Source organism: Eurosta solidaginis, chromosome 1 (assembly GCF_040869045.1).
Source record: "Eurosta solidaginis isolate ZX-2024a chromosome 1, ASM4086904v1, whole genome shotgun sequence".
In the NCBI taxonomy this organism is placed as follows: domain Eukaryota; kingdom Metazoa; phylum Arthropoda; class Insecta; order Diptera; family Tephritidae; genus Eurosta; species Eurosta solidaginis.
In genome coordinates this window covers 302,541,781-302,560,961 of record NC_090319.1, presented here as the reverse complement: position 1 = coordinate 302,560,961, position 19,181 = coordinate 302,541,781, and the positions used below count along the sequence as shown (strand labels likewise).

Below are 19,181 nucleotides of genomic sequence, written 5' to 3'. Positions count from 1 at the left end.
GGACCTCCCTAAAGTTCACACAGTAAAGTGATATTGACCACGCATCATAATTCACTTTACGGTTAATTTCCTGACTGTAACAAAACTAGTGCCCCATTGCATATAAAAAAACTGCTGTCAAATGATAGCACAATGTTGGATCCTATTTGCGGGATCAAATAAAGGTATGTATTCCTAACGTTAAGATTCTATACATGAGGGAGTTAAAGCGGGAGACTGAGTGGGTGTGGAACAGAGACTGGAATTGGGACTGGTTCTGAGTTTGAGACTGGGACTGTGAGTAGGAGTTGAAGTGCGTGTGAGACTTGGAGAAATCCAAACACAAAATACCTACCAAATATGAATATTATTTTAGGAAATTCCTTTAGATTTCATCCTTCGCTATGCTATGTTTTTTTAATTCAGAATTTCGTCTGGATTGTGTCTTGTGGTGATTTAAAGTTGTGGTTTGTCGAGTTTTACGAAAGTTGTGGAGATTATTAGCCAGGATTATAAAGTTGCAATTAAATCTAAATGCGTGCAGACAATATGGGTATCACCGCCTCCTTAGGCATAATTTTATGTTGGATTGGTTTTCGTTTCTTTAGATATCTTAAGTTTGATGTGAGTTATAATTCAAAATTTCAGAAGTAAGTTTTTGCAAAAGTGAAACTTTCCTTTATCTTATTTGCTCTACTTCATCCTATTTTCGTATTCATTTACCGAATGTAAGGACCTGGACAGTCTCGTCCTCACTTGCTGTGATCAAAGTTCAAATGTCCGTATATTAAACTCCTTTTTTTTCTCTAGCAGCCCAATTTAAATATTCCATCATAAGAGATTACATACTGCTTCCAAACGAACTAGTTCTACTTAGTTCGGAGTCTGTTTATGTTACTGTAGGGTATTTACATATGGCAAATGTATTCACATTGGCGAGCCCCTGTAATCAGAAACATGAACTCAGATCAACTGTGACATTCTAGCTTGATGGTCGCTCGAAATTTTGTTGCTTGTTGAATTTAAAGTTGACTTAGTTATATGTGAACAATTTAATTGTTTGTTTTTATAAGGGCCTATGTGTGTACATACATATGTATATATGTACATCTATTTTTTTAAGTTTATTAAGTGCAATAAAAAAAACGAAAACAAAAGACTTAGAAACACGTGCCAAATGATAATACATAATAATAAATGCTTTACAAATTTACAATAAATAGTTAACGAAGTGTCAATAAATGATAAATTGAAACAAAGAAATAATGGCAGCTGATAGAAGTTCATTAGAGATGCCGGTTGAAAAAGAATCATCACTAATATTTTTTGTGAATGGAAAAAAGGTGTGTGTTTTCTTTTGTTTTTAGAAATTTTGTTGAAAAGTGTACTTAAGTAACGGCAACAAAAGCAAAAGTGATCTTAGAGGGTGTAAAGTGAAGAGCTCAATCAACCACCAACTAATCAAGGTGTTTTACACAAACTGATAAGCCATATATTATGTTGCTCATTCTCAATTGGATAAAGATTTGAGAAATAACGTAATGTTCAAATCTCAAAGGTTTGATCTCAAACACTTCACATAAGTATAACCTCTGATCGCATTTACAAGCATTTTTAAAATGTAATTTCCGCTAAAAATATCTCACCGAAACGGAATGGAATCAAAATGGAATTTTCAAATGCATCTCAACTCAAACGCAAGTTGGAAAAAATGTTTGCAAAAATTTTGAGAAAACGTTAAGGACCAAACTTCAGAAAAGCTCTTTAATCCAAATTGAAAATTAACATTCTCTCAAACCTTTTTAGCTTTTTTTTCAAATGTTTATTGGTTATACATACAATTACACATGCAATGTTGGTATTATATAGAAATGATGTATGTATCTCGTATTTTTCAAAGTTCAAAGGGAGCGAAAGAACTTTATATAATTGTAAAGTGTTTACGTAAACGACTTTTTTTAATTTAATTGTCAATCACTTCGCAATTGTTTATCAATTGTTACTGGAGAGTGTATTCGAGTGAAAGCACCGAAATGGCGCAAAAAAATGAACTTATATGTGTACATAATATCACCGTTTGCCGTAGTATAGAGCCAGTGTGCTTTCCCCACATACACACGCTTCCAGATGCAAATCCAAGGGCAGGTATCAAAATACTTCGTAAAAATGTTCATAAACGGGGTCGCTTATCGGTAGTGATCGGTAAATGTGTGCGCTATGAAAAGCTTCTAAGTAAAAATTTGTCGGCATTAACAGATACCCTAGGTTGTTGTTGATGTTGTTGTTGTAGCGATAAAGACACTCCTCGAAGATTTTGAGAAGTGTTTTCAATGAAGATGGTCCATTGCCGGATATAGATCCGGTACGTTCCGGTAACAAGCACCGTAAAGGTACAAGCCCGACCACCTTGGGAACGATTTAATCTGACCACATTGATCCTTCTAGGCCAACCCGCCCCTAACAGCTAGATCCCACCACCCAGATTGTATTTACTATAAGAAATACTTCGAAGAAGAATTTACGAAATCGGTTAAGGGCCACGCACACTTTTATATAAAAGTATTTAAAAGGGTCGTGGGCGAATAAGAAAAAAGCTATATCTTTGCAAAGGTGAGCTTAATATGAATAGTATTTCTTTTCCCAAGTGGAATTATAACAAGAAATAGAAAAAAATGAAATTTTTGAAAATGGGTGTGGCATCGCCCGTTTTATAACTAAGCAATTTTTTTAAGTTTCGGGAGCCATAACTTGAAGAAAAATTACGCACAGATTTATATAAAAGATTTTTAGACGTAGACGATTATAATATGCTATACCTTTGCGAAAAAGAGCTTAATATACGTTTTTAATAGAAAAATTTTCTGCTATAAAGAAAGTATGTATTCCCAATTTTATTACGATATGTTAATTTTTCCTCGACTTACGGCTCCCGAAACCTAGAAAATTGCTTAGTCAAAAAAGGGGCAGCGCCACGCCCATTTTCAAAATTTTTTATATTTTCTAACTTTTTGGTTATAGTTGCATTAAGAGAGTAAAATGCAATTATAACAAAAAGTTAGAAAATTTAAAAATTTTTAACAATGGTCGTGGCGCTGCCCCTTTTTTGAAAGAAAATTTTCTATGTTTCGGGAGCCGTAACTCGAGCAAAAGTTAACATATCGTAATAAAATTGGGAATACATACTTTCTTTATAGCAGACAATTTTCTATTAAAAACGGAAGGGGTCGGTTAAGGACCACGCCCACTTTTATATACAAGTGAAATGAACTGTACAATTGAAAATCACGCTGAGTATTTAATGTTCAGTTACACCCGAGCTTACTTGTTAAAAACAATATTGTCTGCCGTTTTTTCATTCAACTGCAAAATTTTCCTAAAAAGTATTATTTTGCCTCTTTATTTGTTATGATGTCTTATTGCTGCATATTTGTTTTGACGTCGTACTATCAAATTAAAAAAAATGAGTACTTCAAAACATGATAATGAAATTTGTTTGACTGTTGACGTATGTGAACGGTCCATATTCATTATCAGTAGAATAATTTGATATAAATTTATAAATTTATACATTACACATCTATTCAACTGTGTAAAGCGCAAGTACTCAAAAATGAAAACAACTATTACTCAAGGAAGGGAGAGAGAGGAGAAGGACTGCTAACACCGTTTTAACTCTTATTTTCTATCTCTCGTTATACCGAAATTTTAACGCCAAGCATATTTTTGGAGAACGGAAAGAAATAGGTGAAACCATTAAGAAACTTTTTCCATTACCATATGGGAATTTTTTGACTATTGAAACAACAACCTCCGAGGAGATTTGGGCCGAGTTTCTCTTTGAATTTGCGTTGTTTTTGTAGCGATAAGGACACTCCCCGAAGATCTTGGGGAGTGTTATAGATGTTGATGGTCCGTTGCCGGATATTGATCCGTTACGTTCCGGTAACAAGCAACATTAAGGTGCTAGCCCAACCATCTCGGGAACGATTTAATTGGACCACATTGAACCATCTGGCTTTCTATGGCGGGATATGCACTTGGAATGTTTGCCACTTGTTTGTTACTTGAACCCAGGGCCATCGCATGCGTTGCGACTATTTTCGGAAAGTAATGTCAGATTATTAAAATAAAAGCCCAGAGTTAGGTATATAATGTTCGGTTTTACCCGAACTATATTTCCTTACTTATTCGAATTTGTGCATTGCGTTTGCCAGAATCCGAAAAGGTAAAGTAAAGACGTCGCGACGCGTCGGTACTCAATACCGATAGTCAATGGTATACAACGAAAAGTCACTACACCAGTGAATATTTTATTAGTATGTACCAAGAAAATATTTATTTTTGATAGATTCAGTGCGGCCTTGAATATAAAATAAATTTACATACATAAAACGATATCTACAACTGATACACGTTTTAACTCAGCAAGCTGATTATGTTTGTGAATTCGTATGGCTTCTGATAGATATTTAATAATAATTACACTAAATAAAATAATTAAAAAAAAATTGTTAAGTTAAACAGTTTTATTGAAAACAATACTTATAGTAGGAGAGCTGGTAAGCATTTTTGAGCAGGTATTTGATGCACAATGAAAATTATGTACAACGCTTTTTTAATGGTATCTAAGTATAGAAATGCAGAACTGGCTAAGGGGTGGCGGGGCTGAGACTGCCCTTGAATTTAACAAAAAAATTAATTTTTGCATTCTAAAAATGTTTTTGAGGCACTTTGAAAATTAGATATGTTAAAATTTAATATTTGAAAAATATAAAAAGAAATAAGCCAGATTATTAGGCTGGGTCTAAAACTTTGCCAGGTCATTGCGAAATAATTTTTTTTTAATTGAAAAAATATTCTTGAGGCACTTTGGAAATTAAATATGTTAAAGTTTTATATCTGAAAAATATAAAAAGAAATAAGCCAGATTATGAGGTTGGGTCTAAAATTTTGCCAGGTCATTTCAAAATATTTTTTTATTTTTAAATTGGAAAAAATATTCTTGAGGCACTTTGAAAATTAAATATGTTAAAATTTAATAGCTGAAAATATAAAAAGAAATAAGCTAGATTATTAGGTGGGGTCTAAAACTTTGCCAGGTCATTGCAAAATATTTTTTTATTTTTAAATTGGAAAAAATATTCTTGAGGCACTTTGAAAATTAAATATGTTAAAATTTAATATTTGAAAAATATAAAAAGAAATAAGCCAGAATATTAGGTTGGGTCTAAAACTTTCCCAGGTCACTGCAAAATATTTTTTTTTTTTTTTATTGAAAAAATGTATAATCTAAGTATTTGTAAAAGTAAAAAACATATTGATTTTTTTATTCAGAATCTGAATTTGTATCTTCATCGTTCTGTTCGTCACAGCTTGAATACTCGTCTTCTTCGAAGTCATCGGAATTATCTGTGAATAATAATAAATGTATATTTAATATTTATTAACTGATAAACTATATAAATTATGTTATAAAAAAATTCTTGCTGCTCACCTGCTTTGCTGTTTTCATCGACAGTATTCGCTTCGTCTATAATAGCATTAATTACTGAATTTGGAGCACAATCTCCATCAAACCAATGAAATTCCAGTGAATCAGCACTCTGTTCCCATCCGTTTCTGTCTGGTGTTAAAGAAGTAGGAAAACGTAAATACGCATTACGCCAAATACTAATTATGTATTGTGATCTTAATAGGTGTTCGTATAATTCGGATTTACACGGAGGCAATCCAGAAGGGTCACAGTTTTTTAATAATTTTTTGAACGGCTCGTCTTTTTTATTGGCTTTGAAAACAGCACAAAATTTTCTTCTGGAAGCCGTAAATTTCACAAACGTATTTTTCTAGAGATTCAAATATTTCCTCTCGCGAACCGGATATGTGGGCAACTCCAAGATTTATTAATGCTGTTTGATAATCCTGATTTTTCTGTAAGATTTTCAACGGTTTTATCTTTTTTTTTGCAATGACCTGGCAAAGTTTTAGACCCAGCCTAATAATCTGGCTTATTTCTTTTTATATTTTTCAAATATTAAATTTTAACATATCTAATTTTCAAAGTGCCTCAAAAACATTTTTTCAATTAAAAAAAAATTATTTTGCAGTGACCTGGGAAAGTTTTAGACCCGACCTAATATTGTGGCTTATTTCTTTTTATATTTTTCAAATATTAGATTTTAACATATTTAATTTTCAAAGTGCCTCAAGATTATTTTTTCCAATTTAAAAAAAAAAATTAATTTGCAATGACCTGGCAAAGTTTTAGGCCCAACTTAATAATCTGGCTTATTTCTTTTTATATTTTTCAAATATTAAATTTTAACATATTTAATTTTCAAAGTGCCTTAAGAATATTTTTTCCAATTTAAAAATAAAAAAATATTTTGCAATGTCCTGGCAAAGTTTTAGACCCAACTTAATAATCTGGCTTATTTCTTTTTATATTTTTTAAATATTAAATTTTAACATATTTAATTTTCAAATTGCCTCAAGAATATTTTTTCCAATTTAAAAATAAAAAAATATTTTGCAATGACCTGGCAAAGTTTTAGACCCAACTTAATAATCTGGCTTATTTCTTTTTATATTTTTCAAATATTAGATTTTAACATATTTAATTTTCAAAGTGCCTCAAGAATACTTTTTCCAATTTAAAAAAAAATTATTTTGCAATGACCTGGCAAAGTTTTAGACCCAGCCTAATAATCTAGCTTATTTCTTTTTATATTTTTCAAATATTCAATTTTAACATATCTAATTTTCAAAGTGCCTCAAACACATTTTTAGAATGCAAAAATTAATTTTTTTGTTAAATTCAAGGGCAGTCTTAGCCCCACCACCCCTTAGCCGGTTCTGCATTTCTATACTTAGATACCATTAAAAAAGCATTGTACATAATTTTCATTGTGCCTCAAATACCTGCTCAAAAATGCTTACCAGCTCTTAGACTATTACATTAAGTAATAATATTACTAAAAGCTAGATAATAATTAGGTAGGTCCTAGGTACTAGTCATCACACTCCTCATCAATGTAGGACGTTGATCAGACAACTAAATAAAAGCGTTGTGCGCATGAAATTCCTAAAAATGTGAGGCGTAGCATAACCTGATTAAAATTCAGTTGGTCTTATATATGACTATCAATAGAAATTTGACGCGTCCAACGCTTTTATTTAATTGTCTGATCAACGACCTAGATTGATGAGGAGTGTGATGACTAGTACCTAGGGCCTACCTAATTATTTTCTAGCTTTTAGTAATATTATTACTTAATGTAAGTATTGTTTTCATTAAAACCGTTTAACTTAAAATTTTTTTTTTTTTATTATTTTATTTTCAAGTTTTTAGTCTTTATTTAATTGCCTATTATTTCTTATTCTATTTAGTTCATTTAGTGACTCATTGTTACAAGGACTCTTTCCTGATAATTTGTTACAATATAAGTCCTCAATACATAATCCTTCCAAATACTTTACTCGACTTTGCGCCACGTATGCTTGTCCCTCCTCCAACTCCAAAATATTTTGATGTCACTTCTACCGGACTGTATGTAATATATGTTCCAAATATGAGTCAAATCGGACATCATAGGTCGCTTTCTATTCATGTATGTATTATGTGTTCTAAATATGAGCCAAATCGGACCACAAATACGATTTTTGTGAATATCTCGATCCTTGCGCCACCTAGCGGCGATTTTTTTCATAGGTCGATTTCTATTCTTGTATGTATTATGTTCCGAATTGAGCCAGATCGGATCACAAATACGATTTTTGTGAATATCTCGATCCTTGCGCCACCTAGCGGCGATTTTTTTCATAGGTCGCTTTCTATTCTTGTATGTATTATGTTCCGAATTGAGCCAGATCGGATCACAAATACGATTTTTGTGAATATCTCGATCCATGCGCCACCTATCGGCAATTGTTTTCTTATTATTGCATTGTCATCGGATTCTGAACTATATTCCAAGTTTCAACCTTGTAGCTTAGTTGTAGGTCGCTTTCTATTCTTGTATGTATCATGTGTTCCAAATATGAGCCAGATCGGTCACAAATACGATTTTTGTGAATATCTCGATCCTTGCGCAACCTGGCGGCGATTTTTTTCTTATTATTGCATTGTCATCGGATTCTGAACTATATTCCAAGTTTCAACCTTGTAGCTTATCGGGAAGTTACTTAAATTTCAATTACAAAATTCGTGCCACCCAGCCAACCAGCCTGTCAAGTCAAGCTAAATAAAACCGTTTAAAAAACAACCAAAACTAGGTACGTGCTCCACCTATGCATGAAAAAACTACTCCAAAATTAACTATAACTCATGCAAAAAAATTGTGTTTCAATTAATATAGAAATTCTTTAGAGCAATAATTATAAACAAGGATTCTGGTTTGTACCAAAACAAAAAGTATCAAGATTTCAGGGGAAATGGAAGGAAGTGGCTATTCGTCAGGAAAATCACAAAAATTGGTATAGACGAAAAAGAAGTATAATGAAGAAATAGGTCGAAAAATCGCTTACGAAAAAAATTCGAAAATTTGTGTACTAAAATTTCCGGGCCGAATGTGGACAGCCAAGTTTTAAATCACGAGAGTTTTACCTTGCCGCTATGGCCGCTTAAACTTAGAGGAGCAGTAAAATTTTACGTTATTGATCGAAGTGGCAGGGTTACACTGCAGTCAACTTTGACTGAAATTTTAACTAGCACTTAAAACCGGGCCTAAGTCGCTAGGATTAGATTATGGAGGGAACACTTCTCTGTTCTCCTAAATGGAGGCAGCAATTCACCGCGCAGAGATGAAGAACCCGATCCCGCAATCGATGATGATGGAATATATGTCCCCCCGCCCGATTATGACGAAGTTAGAATAGCAATAACCAGATTGAAAAACAACAAGGCCGTGGGCGCTGATGGATTTCCTGCGAAGCTATTCAAGTTCGGCGGCGAGGAGTTGGTAAGGCGCATGCAGCAGCTTCTTAGCAAAATATGGGCGGACGAAAGCATGCCCGACGGTTGGAATCTAAGTGTTCTTTGCCCAGTCCACAAGAAGGGGGATACTGCAAAATGCACCAACTATCGTGGAATCAGCCTTCTTAATATCGCATATAAGGTCCTTTCAAGTGTATTGTGCGAAAGATTGAAGCCCACCGTGAACCGGCTGATTGGACCTTATCAGTGCGGCTTCAGACCTGGTAAATCTACCATCGACCAGATTTTCACAATGCGCCAAATCTTGGAAAAAACCCGTGAAAAGAGAATCGACACACACCACCTCTTCGTCGACTTTAAAGCCGCCTTCGACAGCACGAAAAGGAGCTGCCTATATGCCGCTATGTCTGAATTTGGTTTCCCCGCAAAACTTATACGGCTGTGCAAAATGACGTTGAGCAACGCCATCAGCTCAGTCAGAATTGGGAAGGACCTCTCTGAGCCGTTCGAAACTAAACGAGGTTTCAGACAGGGTGACCCCCTATCGTGCGATTTCTTTAATTTGATGCTGGAGAAAATTATACTAGCTGCAGAACTTAACCGCACTGGAACAATATACTATAAAAGCGTGCAATTAGTGGCATATGCTGATGACATTGATATCATCGGCCTAAACACCCGCGCTGTTAGTTCTGCTTACTTCAAGCTGGAAAAAGAAGCGGTAAAGATGGGTTTGATGGTGAATGAGGACAAAACGAAGTACCTGCTGTCATCGAGCAAAGAGTCAGCGTATATGCGCCTTGGCAACCACGCTACTGTTGGCAGCCATAATTTCGAAATAGTAAAAGACTTCGTTTATTTGGGAACCAGCATCAACATTAGCAACAACATCAGCACTGAAATCCAACGAAGAATCAATCTTGCCAATAAATGCTACTTTGGACTAGGTAGGCAATTGAAAAGTAAAGTCCTCTCTCGGCGAACGAAAATCATACTCTACAAGTCACTTATCGTACCCGTCCTGCTATATGGGGCAGAAGCATGGACCATGACAACAGCAGATGAAGCGGCTTTGGGAGTGTTCGAGAGAAAAGTTCTTCGAAAGATTTATGGACCTCTACGCGTTGGCGATGGCGAGTACCGAAGAAGATTTAATGATGAGCTGTACGAGCTATACGCAGACATCAACATAGTCCAGCGAATTAAAACGCAGCGGCTGCGCTGGCTAGGCCATGTTATGCGAATGAAAGATGATGCTCCGGCCAAGAAAGTGTTTCTATCGGAACCCGCCTATGGAAGCAGAGGTAGAGGGCGGCCCCCACTCCGTTGGAAGGACCAGGTGGAAAACGATTTAAACTCCCTTGGTGTGACCAATTGGCGCCGGTTGGCGGAGCGAAGGAGCGACTGGCGCGCCTTGTTGGACGGCCATAACCGTTTAGACGGTTAAGCGCCAATTAAGTAAGTAAGTAAGTAAGTCGCTAGGTTATTCGATTTAATACATACGGATGTGTAGCACTTTGGTCAAATTAATCTTTTTTCAAGTCAAATGAAAATTTCCTTAAATTAAATGAAAGTTTTTTCAAGTCAAATTAAACTATTTCATTATGAGATCTACCGGTTTTGAATATTGCTTTTACGCCCCAAAGCTATTGTGCTTTTAAAAGTATACTGTGGTAGCTTCATATCTCGATTAAATAAAAAATAAATGTAAGACGCGATAACCTCCGAAGAGATTTTAGGCTGAGCTTCTCACTTCCAATTTGCGTCGTGCTCCTTTTAATTTTTCCTACAAATTGGCTTGTTTTATTATGCAGACTTCGAATGGCATCTGCAAGGCAGATGAGTTTTCACTGAGAAGCTTTTCATGACAGAAATACACCCGGAGTGCTTGCCAAACATTGCCGAGGAGCAACCCCGCTTAGAAAAATTTTCTTCTAATTGAAAAAACGTGTTTATAAAATTGTGATGTTAGTTTGTCCGGTTTGGTAGGCGGAGCACGCCACCATCACACCATGGCGGCCGATTGCTGAGTGGAATATCCCCTTATCTCGGGGACTGATTCGAAAACACCCTATCTCAGTTAATTTATGAAAAACGACTTATTTCGTGTTTTGTTTGAAGATGAAGATTTGAAGAACTTACTTAAAACTTTTATAAAAAAATTCTTAACTCAATATATTTTCAAAATCCCTCGATCTGAGCACAAATTGAATACATTTGAAGTGAGATAAGGCGGTTATTACATACATACATTCGTTAGCTTAATGTGAAAATGTGCTAAGTCACTCTGTTTTTTAAATTGTATTTTAATGCAGTTTTAAAACTGAATTCAAAATACATCGATCACAAAAAAAAAAATATGTATATTTTTCATTTTTACGTGCTGCGGGCAATGATGTGTAAATGTGCTAAGTCATCAGATGTTAAAAGGAATGTGCTAAGTCAAGCTATCAATAATATCAATCTGAATTACTAGTCATTTCATTGTGCGTTCATTTTATTTATTTATTTAATTCATTCAGTCTAAAAGTACTTGTTTTGTTGTTGTTGTTGTTGTATTAACGATAAAGACACTCCCCGAAGGCTTTGATTGATGTTGATGGTACTTTGCCGGATAAAGCACTATTAAGGTACTAGCCCGACCATCTCGGGAACGATTTATATGACCACATTAAACTCTAGACCATCCCGCCCTACCCAACCCCTAGTTCCATTAGGAACTTGGGGACGCCAGAGCCTCGGCTGTCAATGAAACAGGATTCGCCACGGGTAGGTGAGGTTGACAATTGGGTTGGAAAAGCTATATATTGCGCTGACAACCCCTTGAGAGGGTTGCGCAACACAACCCCTTGAAATTGGATTCACCCAATTGAGACATGCCTTTGGTGTTTGATAAATGCTTTGCGCTGACCATAATCTACTTCAATTCTTACATGTCGATAACTACATGCTTTCTTACAGACTAGTTAAAAATAGAAAACAATTCAAGCTAAAACTTATATAAGCTGTTATTAAAATTAATAACACTACTGAATCGATTTGCTAGATGTATACCCTGCAAAAATCGCGAGTACTCCATGCATGCATGTATGGAGTACTCGCTATGGACCAACCGAGTGCTTCAAAATTAACCAGAATTCATACAAAAAATATGGTCCAATTAACATTGCGATGTCCTAGGACTGGACCATATACTCCAGCTCCGCATTACATCAGAGTAATCCATGGAGTACCCACAGTCCAATAAACATCCCTGCAAAAATCGTTGGATCATGTGGTCCACTGGAGTACTTACCATTATACTCCACTGTAATGCATCAATGGACGCACTCATGTTTCTACACGAACACATTGTAAGCCGATCATTGCTCGTTTTTAACGATTGTAATGACAACACGATGTTTATTGGACTGTGGGTACTCCATGGATTGCTCTGATATAATGCGGAGCTGGAGTATATGGTCCAGTCCTAGGACATCGCAATGTTAATTGGACCATATTTTTTGTATGAATTGTGGTTAAATTTGAAGTACTCGGTTGGTCAATACCGAGTACTCCATACATGCATGCATGTCCTAGTTTTAGGTTCATTCATAGCATAATTCGTTTTATGAGTTATTTCGATAAATAATTTGTTATGCCGAAGATTACGCAGTGGAGTATATGGAATGAACAAATTAGATAAATCAGAGCAATTCCCGCTAAAGTTTAATACATTATAGGCAAGCATGAGTGAGATAAAAGTTCTTCTGTCATGCAAAGCCTGAAGGCCAAGTAATTTGTACTTGCTGGTATATGATGGGAGGCCGTCTGGCCAGTTAAGCATACGTAAAGCAATTTTTGTAAAAATTGTTTGAAGTTTCTCAATTTTATAGGAGTTAGATTCATAGAAAGGATTCCATATTATTGAGCAATATTCAAGACCCTTTCTGACCAAGGATATATAAAGTGCCTTCAACGTCATAGGGTCCTTAAATTCCCTGGTGTTACGTCTACTGAACCCAACCATTGCAACAAATTTTGAAACAAAGAAGTCAATGTGACTAGAAAAGAGACTTTGCAGTCAAAAATTACACCCAAGTCTTTACTCTTTCGGCAACGATTAAGAGATTTAGCATTTAATTTGTAGATAAAGCATGTGGCAGTTGTCTTTGTGGAATAAGACACAAAACAGCATTTGTTTGAATTTAAAAATAAATTATTGTCTGCACACCATCCGGCAAAAGAGTCCAAATCAGAACCGTTAGAAATAGTTTGACAAATAAATAGTATTTTTTGTGAAATATATAGTTTTAATGTTATATTTCAATCATTAAAGGTGAGGAGTGATGGGGAAACATTCTGAGTAAAAAGTGCTAAGGCAGGAGAAAAATTTTGTTTTGAGCCTTTACTTGTTATTTATTTTTAGAGATTTTTTTTAAAGATTATTTTTCAAAGATTCTACATTCAAAAGTATTGTAACTAAGGTATCCTCATTCACAGTTTTGAAAAAGAAGTTATTTCAAATTTTATTCATTTTTTTTTCGTCTCCTGTAAAATTCGTAAAAGTTGACTTAGCACATTTTCACATTAAGCTAACGATGTGTAATACTCCTTATATTGCTAATAGAAAATGCTCGCAATGTGCATGGTGGAATAACCAGGTGAAGTAAGCCGTCAATTGTCTCGCTCTAAATTCTTCTTTGATCTGTCATTCGGCTATCTGAAAATTTTGCTTTTTGCACTTTTAGTACTTTTTTCACATAAACTATTAGGTGAACATCGATGGACCTTTACTGGATTTAATTTCAGAGATTCTTCATTTGGTGCTGGCTTCCATTAGTAAGGCCGTGCTAAACTAATATGTCCATATTTTTGATGTTTTCATTATATATGTTTAATTTGTTCCCAAAAAAATCGAAACAGGTCTTTGTTTAAACACACTAACAACAAGGATCTTCAGCTGTGCAGCGCTACTGAAGAAAAATGCTTCTGTCATTCCTACATCAAGAACACCAAAACTGTCGTATTATACCTTATTTTGAAAATACTTCGCTAAAACAGTATTATTCTAAATATACAAAAAATTGTAACTCACTGTTGCTGGTTTGTCCTAAAACTCAGACAACTAAGATAGGATTGTAAATTAGAATATATGAATCCAGATCGCTTCGGATCAGCATCTTCTGCGGCGAAATGGCCTAGAAGGATTAATGTGGTCATATTTGTTAATCGTTCCTGAGATGGTCGGGTTAGTACTTTAATGGTGCTTTGTTACTGGAACGTGCCGGATATATATCAGGCAAAGGCCATCAACATCGATAACACTCCCCAAAATCTTCGGGGAGTGTCTTTATCTTTAATGCAACAACAACAACAACAACATCTTCTGGTTCTAGGCAGACTGCCGCTGGGCTAGTATATGCCCTGACATATTTTGGTAAACAATAACTTGGTAACATAACTAATACATCATGAATACAACTGTCAAGAAATTTTGGGGCATCTTTTGATTAACTTTGTTATTTTTATTTGGAAGAGCATATGTTTTTCTCCCGACTCTCAACGACAAATCAACAAAGCAGATGAACATGTCAATGAATTTTAAGGGATGAAAACACATTTAAGAGTATCACGATCACTTCCAAGTGTGACTGTAAAACCGAAACCGGAAAAGTTCAACTAAATATCTGACGTATATACCTACAATATATGACTAACACATGTTTCTTTTATGCCCGGTTTTTCAATGAAAGTTTCAACTGCAGTTGAAGTTGCGGTCAGTTTACTTTGGCCGCATTCATCGAATTTTACTGCTCATTACAGCTAAAGTGGCCAAATTGAATTCTTTACTTTTATTCGATCCTAAAAGTAATGTAAACTCGCACTGGTCCTTTGTATTAAATTTTACATTTACGGTAGGTTGCACTGATATGCTGAAAAAAGCAGTTTCTGTAATGGCTTTCGTAGCAAGGTATTTATTTTTCTACACCTATTTTTTCAAAGCGGGTAAAAATTTTACCCTCTTCTCACCGTTTCAGATAGCATACATCTTCGGTTCTTTTTTATTTACTTCACCTGGTGATTCCACCATGGCAATGTGTTTTCGAAATTAAAAAAAGACAGCCTATAAAATGTTTTTGATTGTAGCAGAATAAGTGTGACAAGAAAAAATTAAAATTTAGGTACATTCGATTATTGAATACAAAAACAAAAACGTTTAAACAGCAATATATCGGCACTCTGATGTTTGGGTATGTACTAAGCCTTTTGCAGCAATATAGGAGTATTACATATATGGGTTATTATAAAAATTCTGAGGCCAAATTCGGCAACCGAATTCTCAGATAGGACGTTTTTTAAACAACTCCTGAGATGGGCCTTTTTGAAAAAATTTCTATCTGAGAACTGCCATCCAGCGTAGGGTGATATTCCACTCAGCAGTCGATACGTAAATGTACAGGTGTGGGCCGAATAAAAAATCGCTTTGATGTTGTGAAAATATTAGGGGGATTCATGAAAGCATATAAACTTATAAGGTGTAAAATTATATCCATTTACACACGCGGTTATATGAACGCACCTAGTAATACTCTTGATAAACTTGATTGTTTATCAGCTGTATTATTGCCAAACAAAATTTTTTTGATTGTTATACAAATTAAAAAATGCCAAGATTAAGTGAAAAATCAAAACTAAAACGCCTTAAATTGCTGATGTTGGAGATTTCTGATGAAATTGCCTGCTGTAATGTCTGCAAGGTTGCATTCCTTTGAGTTTATTGCGTTTACACAATGAAATATGCGCGTAAATTTATACAAATTAGGGGGACTCATGTAACCGTATAAATGCCTTATAAAGTGTGTAAACGTATAAATTTATCTAGTGCGTAAACGAGCTGCCAAATTTTGTATGAAAAATCATTTACACAATTTGTATAAATTTACGCGCATATTTCATTAGGGGGACTCATGAAAGCATATAAACTTATAAGGTGTAAAATTATATCCATTTACACACGCTGTTATATGAACGCACCTAGAAATACTCTTGATAAACTTGATTGTTCATCAGCTGCATTATTGCCAAGCAAAAATTTTTTGATTGTTATACAAATTAAAAAATGCTAAGATTAAGTGAAAAATCAAAACTAAAACGTCTTTACTAAGATATTCTTGTAAATGACTTGCTGATGTTGGATATTACTGACGAAAATGCCTGATGTAATGTCTGCAAGGTTGCATTCCTTTTGAGGTTACCGCGTTTACACAATGAAATGTGCGCGTAAATTTACACAAATTTATACGTTTACACACTTTATAAGGCATTTATACGGTTACATGAGTCCCCCTATTGTGTAAACGCAATAAACTCAAAGGAATGCAACCTTGCAGACATTACAGCAGGCATTATCAGAAATCTCCAACATCAGCAAGTAAAGGCGTTCTAGTTTTGATTTTTCAATTAATCTTGGCATTTTTTTAATTTGTATAACAATCAAAAAATTTTGTTTGGCAATAATACAGCTGATGAACAATCAAGTTTATCAAGAGTATTACTAGGTGCGTTCATATAACAGCGTGTGTAAATGGATATAATTTTACACCTTTTAAGTTTATATGCTTTCATGAGTCCCCTATTGTGTGAATGATTTTTCATACAAAATTTGACAGCTCGTTTACGCACTAGATAAATTTATACGTTTACACACTTTATAAGGCATTTATACGGTTACATGAGTCCCCCTATTGTTCACGTTATGTTAAAAGTTGTTTCATGACGATTTTCGTTTTCCCATGCAAAGTAGCGGGTGTAATTTTGTATAAGTACTTTAAATAATATTACCAGAATGAAGAAATTACAAATGCTTATAAGAAATTGAGGAATATCCAGAAAAAATCTAAAATGATGCTCTGCTCTGCTCACTCGTTCTTAGGTAATCTATGCATCGCTCGTTTTATTGTCAACAGAAGTAATCCAAAATTTGAATTTTTTGGAAAAACGCATATGAAGTTTTATTATACTCAATTGAGCAGAGCTCACAGAGTATATTAACTTTGAGTGGATAACGGTTGGTTGTACAGGTATAAAGGAATCGAGATAGATATAGACTTCCATATATCAAAATCATCAGTATCGAAAAAAAATTGAATCAAGCCATGTCCGCCCGTCCGTCCGTCTGTCCGTTAACACGATAACTTGAGTAAATTTTGAGATATCTTGACGAAATTTTGTATGTAGATTCCTGGGCGCTCGTCTCAGATCGCTATTTAAAACGAACGATATCGAAAATTTCGAAAAATCGAAAAATTACAATAATTCATTACCAAAGAGGGATAAAGCGATGAAACTTGGTAGGTGCGATGAGCTTATGACGCAGAATAAAAAATAAGTAAAATTTTGGACAATGGGCGTGGCACCGCCCACTTTTAAAAGAAGGTAATTTAGAAGTTTTTCAAGCTGTAATTTGGCAGTCGTTGAAGATATCTTGATGAAATTTGGCAGGAACGTTACTCCTATTACTATATGTATGCTTAATAAAAATTAGCAAAATCGGAGAACGACCACGCCCACTTTTAAAAAAATTTTTTTTTAAAGTGAAATTTTTACAAAAAATTTAATATCTTTACAGTATATAAGTAAATTATGTCAACATTCAACTCCAGTAATGATATGGTGCAACAAAATACAAAAATAAAAGAAAATTTCAAAATGGGCGTGGCTCCGCCCTTTTAATTTGATTGGTCTAGGATACATTTAATGCCATAAGTCGAACAAAAATTTACCAATCCTTGTGAAATTTGGTAGCGGCTTAGACCCTAAGACGATAACTGTTTTGTGTGAAAAAGGGCGAAATCGGTTGAAGCCACGCCCAGTTTTTATACACAGTCGACCGTCTGTCCTTCCGCTCGGCCATTAACACGATAACTTGAGCAAAAATCGATATATCTTTACTAAACGCAGTTCACATAATTATCTGAACTCACTTTCTATTGGTAAAAAAAATGGCCGAAATCTGACTATGACCACGCCCACTTTTTCGATATCGAAAATTACGAAAAATGAAAAAAGTGCCATAATTCTATACCAAATACGAAAAAATGGTTGAAACATGGTAATTGGATTGGTTTATTGACGCAAAATATAACTTTAGAAAAAAACTTTGTAAAATAGGTGTGACACCTACGATATTAAGTAAAAGAAAATGAAAAAGTTCTGCAGGGCGAAATCAAAAGCCCTTGGAATCATGGCAGGAATACTGTTCGTGGTATTACATATATAAATAAATTAGCGGTACCCGACAGATGATGTTCTGGGTCACCCTGGTCCACATTTTGGTCGATATCTCGAAAACGCCTTCACATATACAACTACCACCACTCCCTTTTAAAATTCTTATTAATACCTTTAATTTGACACCCATATTGTACAAACATATTATAGAGTCACCCCTGGTCCACCTTTTTGGCGATATATCGAAAAGGCGTCCACCTATAGAATTAAGGCCCACTCCCTTTTAAAATACTCGTTAACACCTTTCATTTGATACCCATATCGTAAAAAAATTCTAAATCACCCCTGGTCCACCTTTATGGCGATATCTCGAAAAGGCGTCCACGTATAGAACTAAAGCCCACTCCCTTTCAAAATACTCATTAACACCTTTCATTTGATACCCATATCGTACAAACAAATTCTAGAGTCATCCCTGGTCCACCTTTATGGCGATATCTCGAAAAGGCGTCCACCCATAGAACTAAGACCCACCCACTTTTAAAATACTCATTGACACCTTTCATTTGATACCCATATCGTACAAATTAATTCTAGAGTCCCCCCTGGTCCACCTTTATGGCGATATCTCGAAAAGGCGTCCACCCATAGAACTAAGCCCACTCCCTTTTAAAATACTCATTAACACCTTTTATTTGGTACCCATATCGTACAAACTAATTCTAGAGTCACCCCTGGTCCACCTTTATAACGATATCCCGAAAAGGCGTCCACCTATAGAACTAAGGCCCACTCCCTTTTAAAATACTCATTAACACCTTTCATTTGATACCCATATCGTACAAACAAATTCTAGAGTCACCCCTGGTCCACCTTTATGGCGATATGTCGAAAAGGCGTCCACCTATAGAACTAAGCCCCACTCCCTTTTAAAATACTCATTAACACCTTTCATTTGATACCCATATCGTACAAACAAATTCTAGAGTCATCCCTGGTCCACCTTTATGGCGATATCTCGAAAAGGCGTCCACCCATAGAACTAAGACCCACCCAC

The 19,181-nt window shown here is 35.0% G+C and overlaps 1 protein-coding gene across 1 annotated transcript in view; it reads left to right on the top strand.

Moving 5' to 3' along the window:
* Positions 1 to 959: 959 nt before the first annotated feature.
* The window catches only part of LOC137237541 (xanthine dehydrogenase-like), a 35,238-nt gene continuing 17,016 nt past the window's right edge, over positions 960 to 19,181 (top strand). Inside the window, 1 exon segment of the mRNA XM_067761286.1 lies at positions 960 to 1,322. Within this exon segment, the coding sequence (XP_067617387.1) occupies positions 1,245 to 1,322 (78 nt within the window). The 5' untranslated portion in view covers positions 960 to 1,244.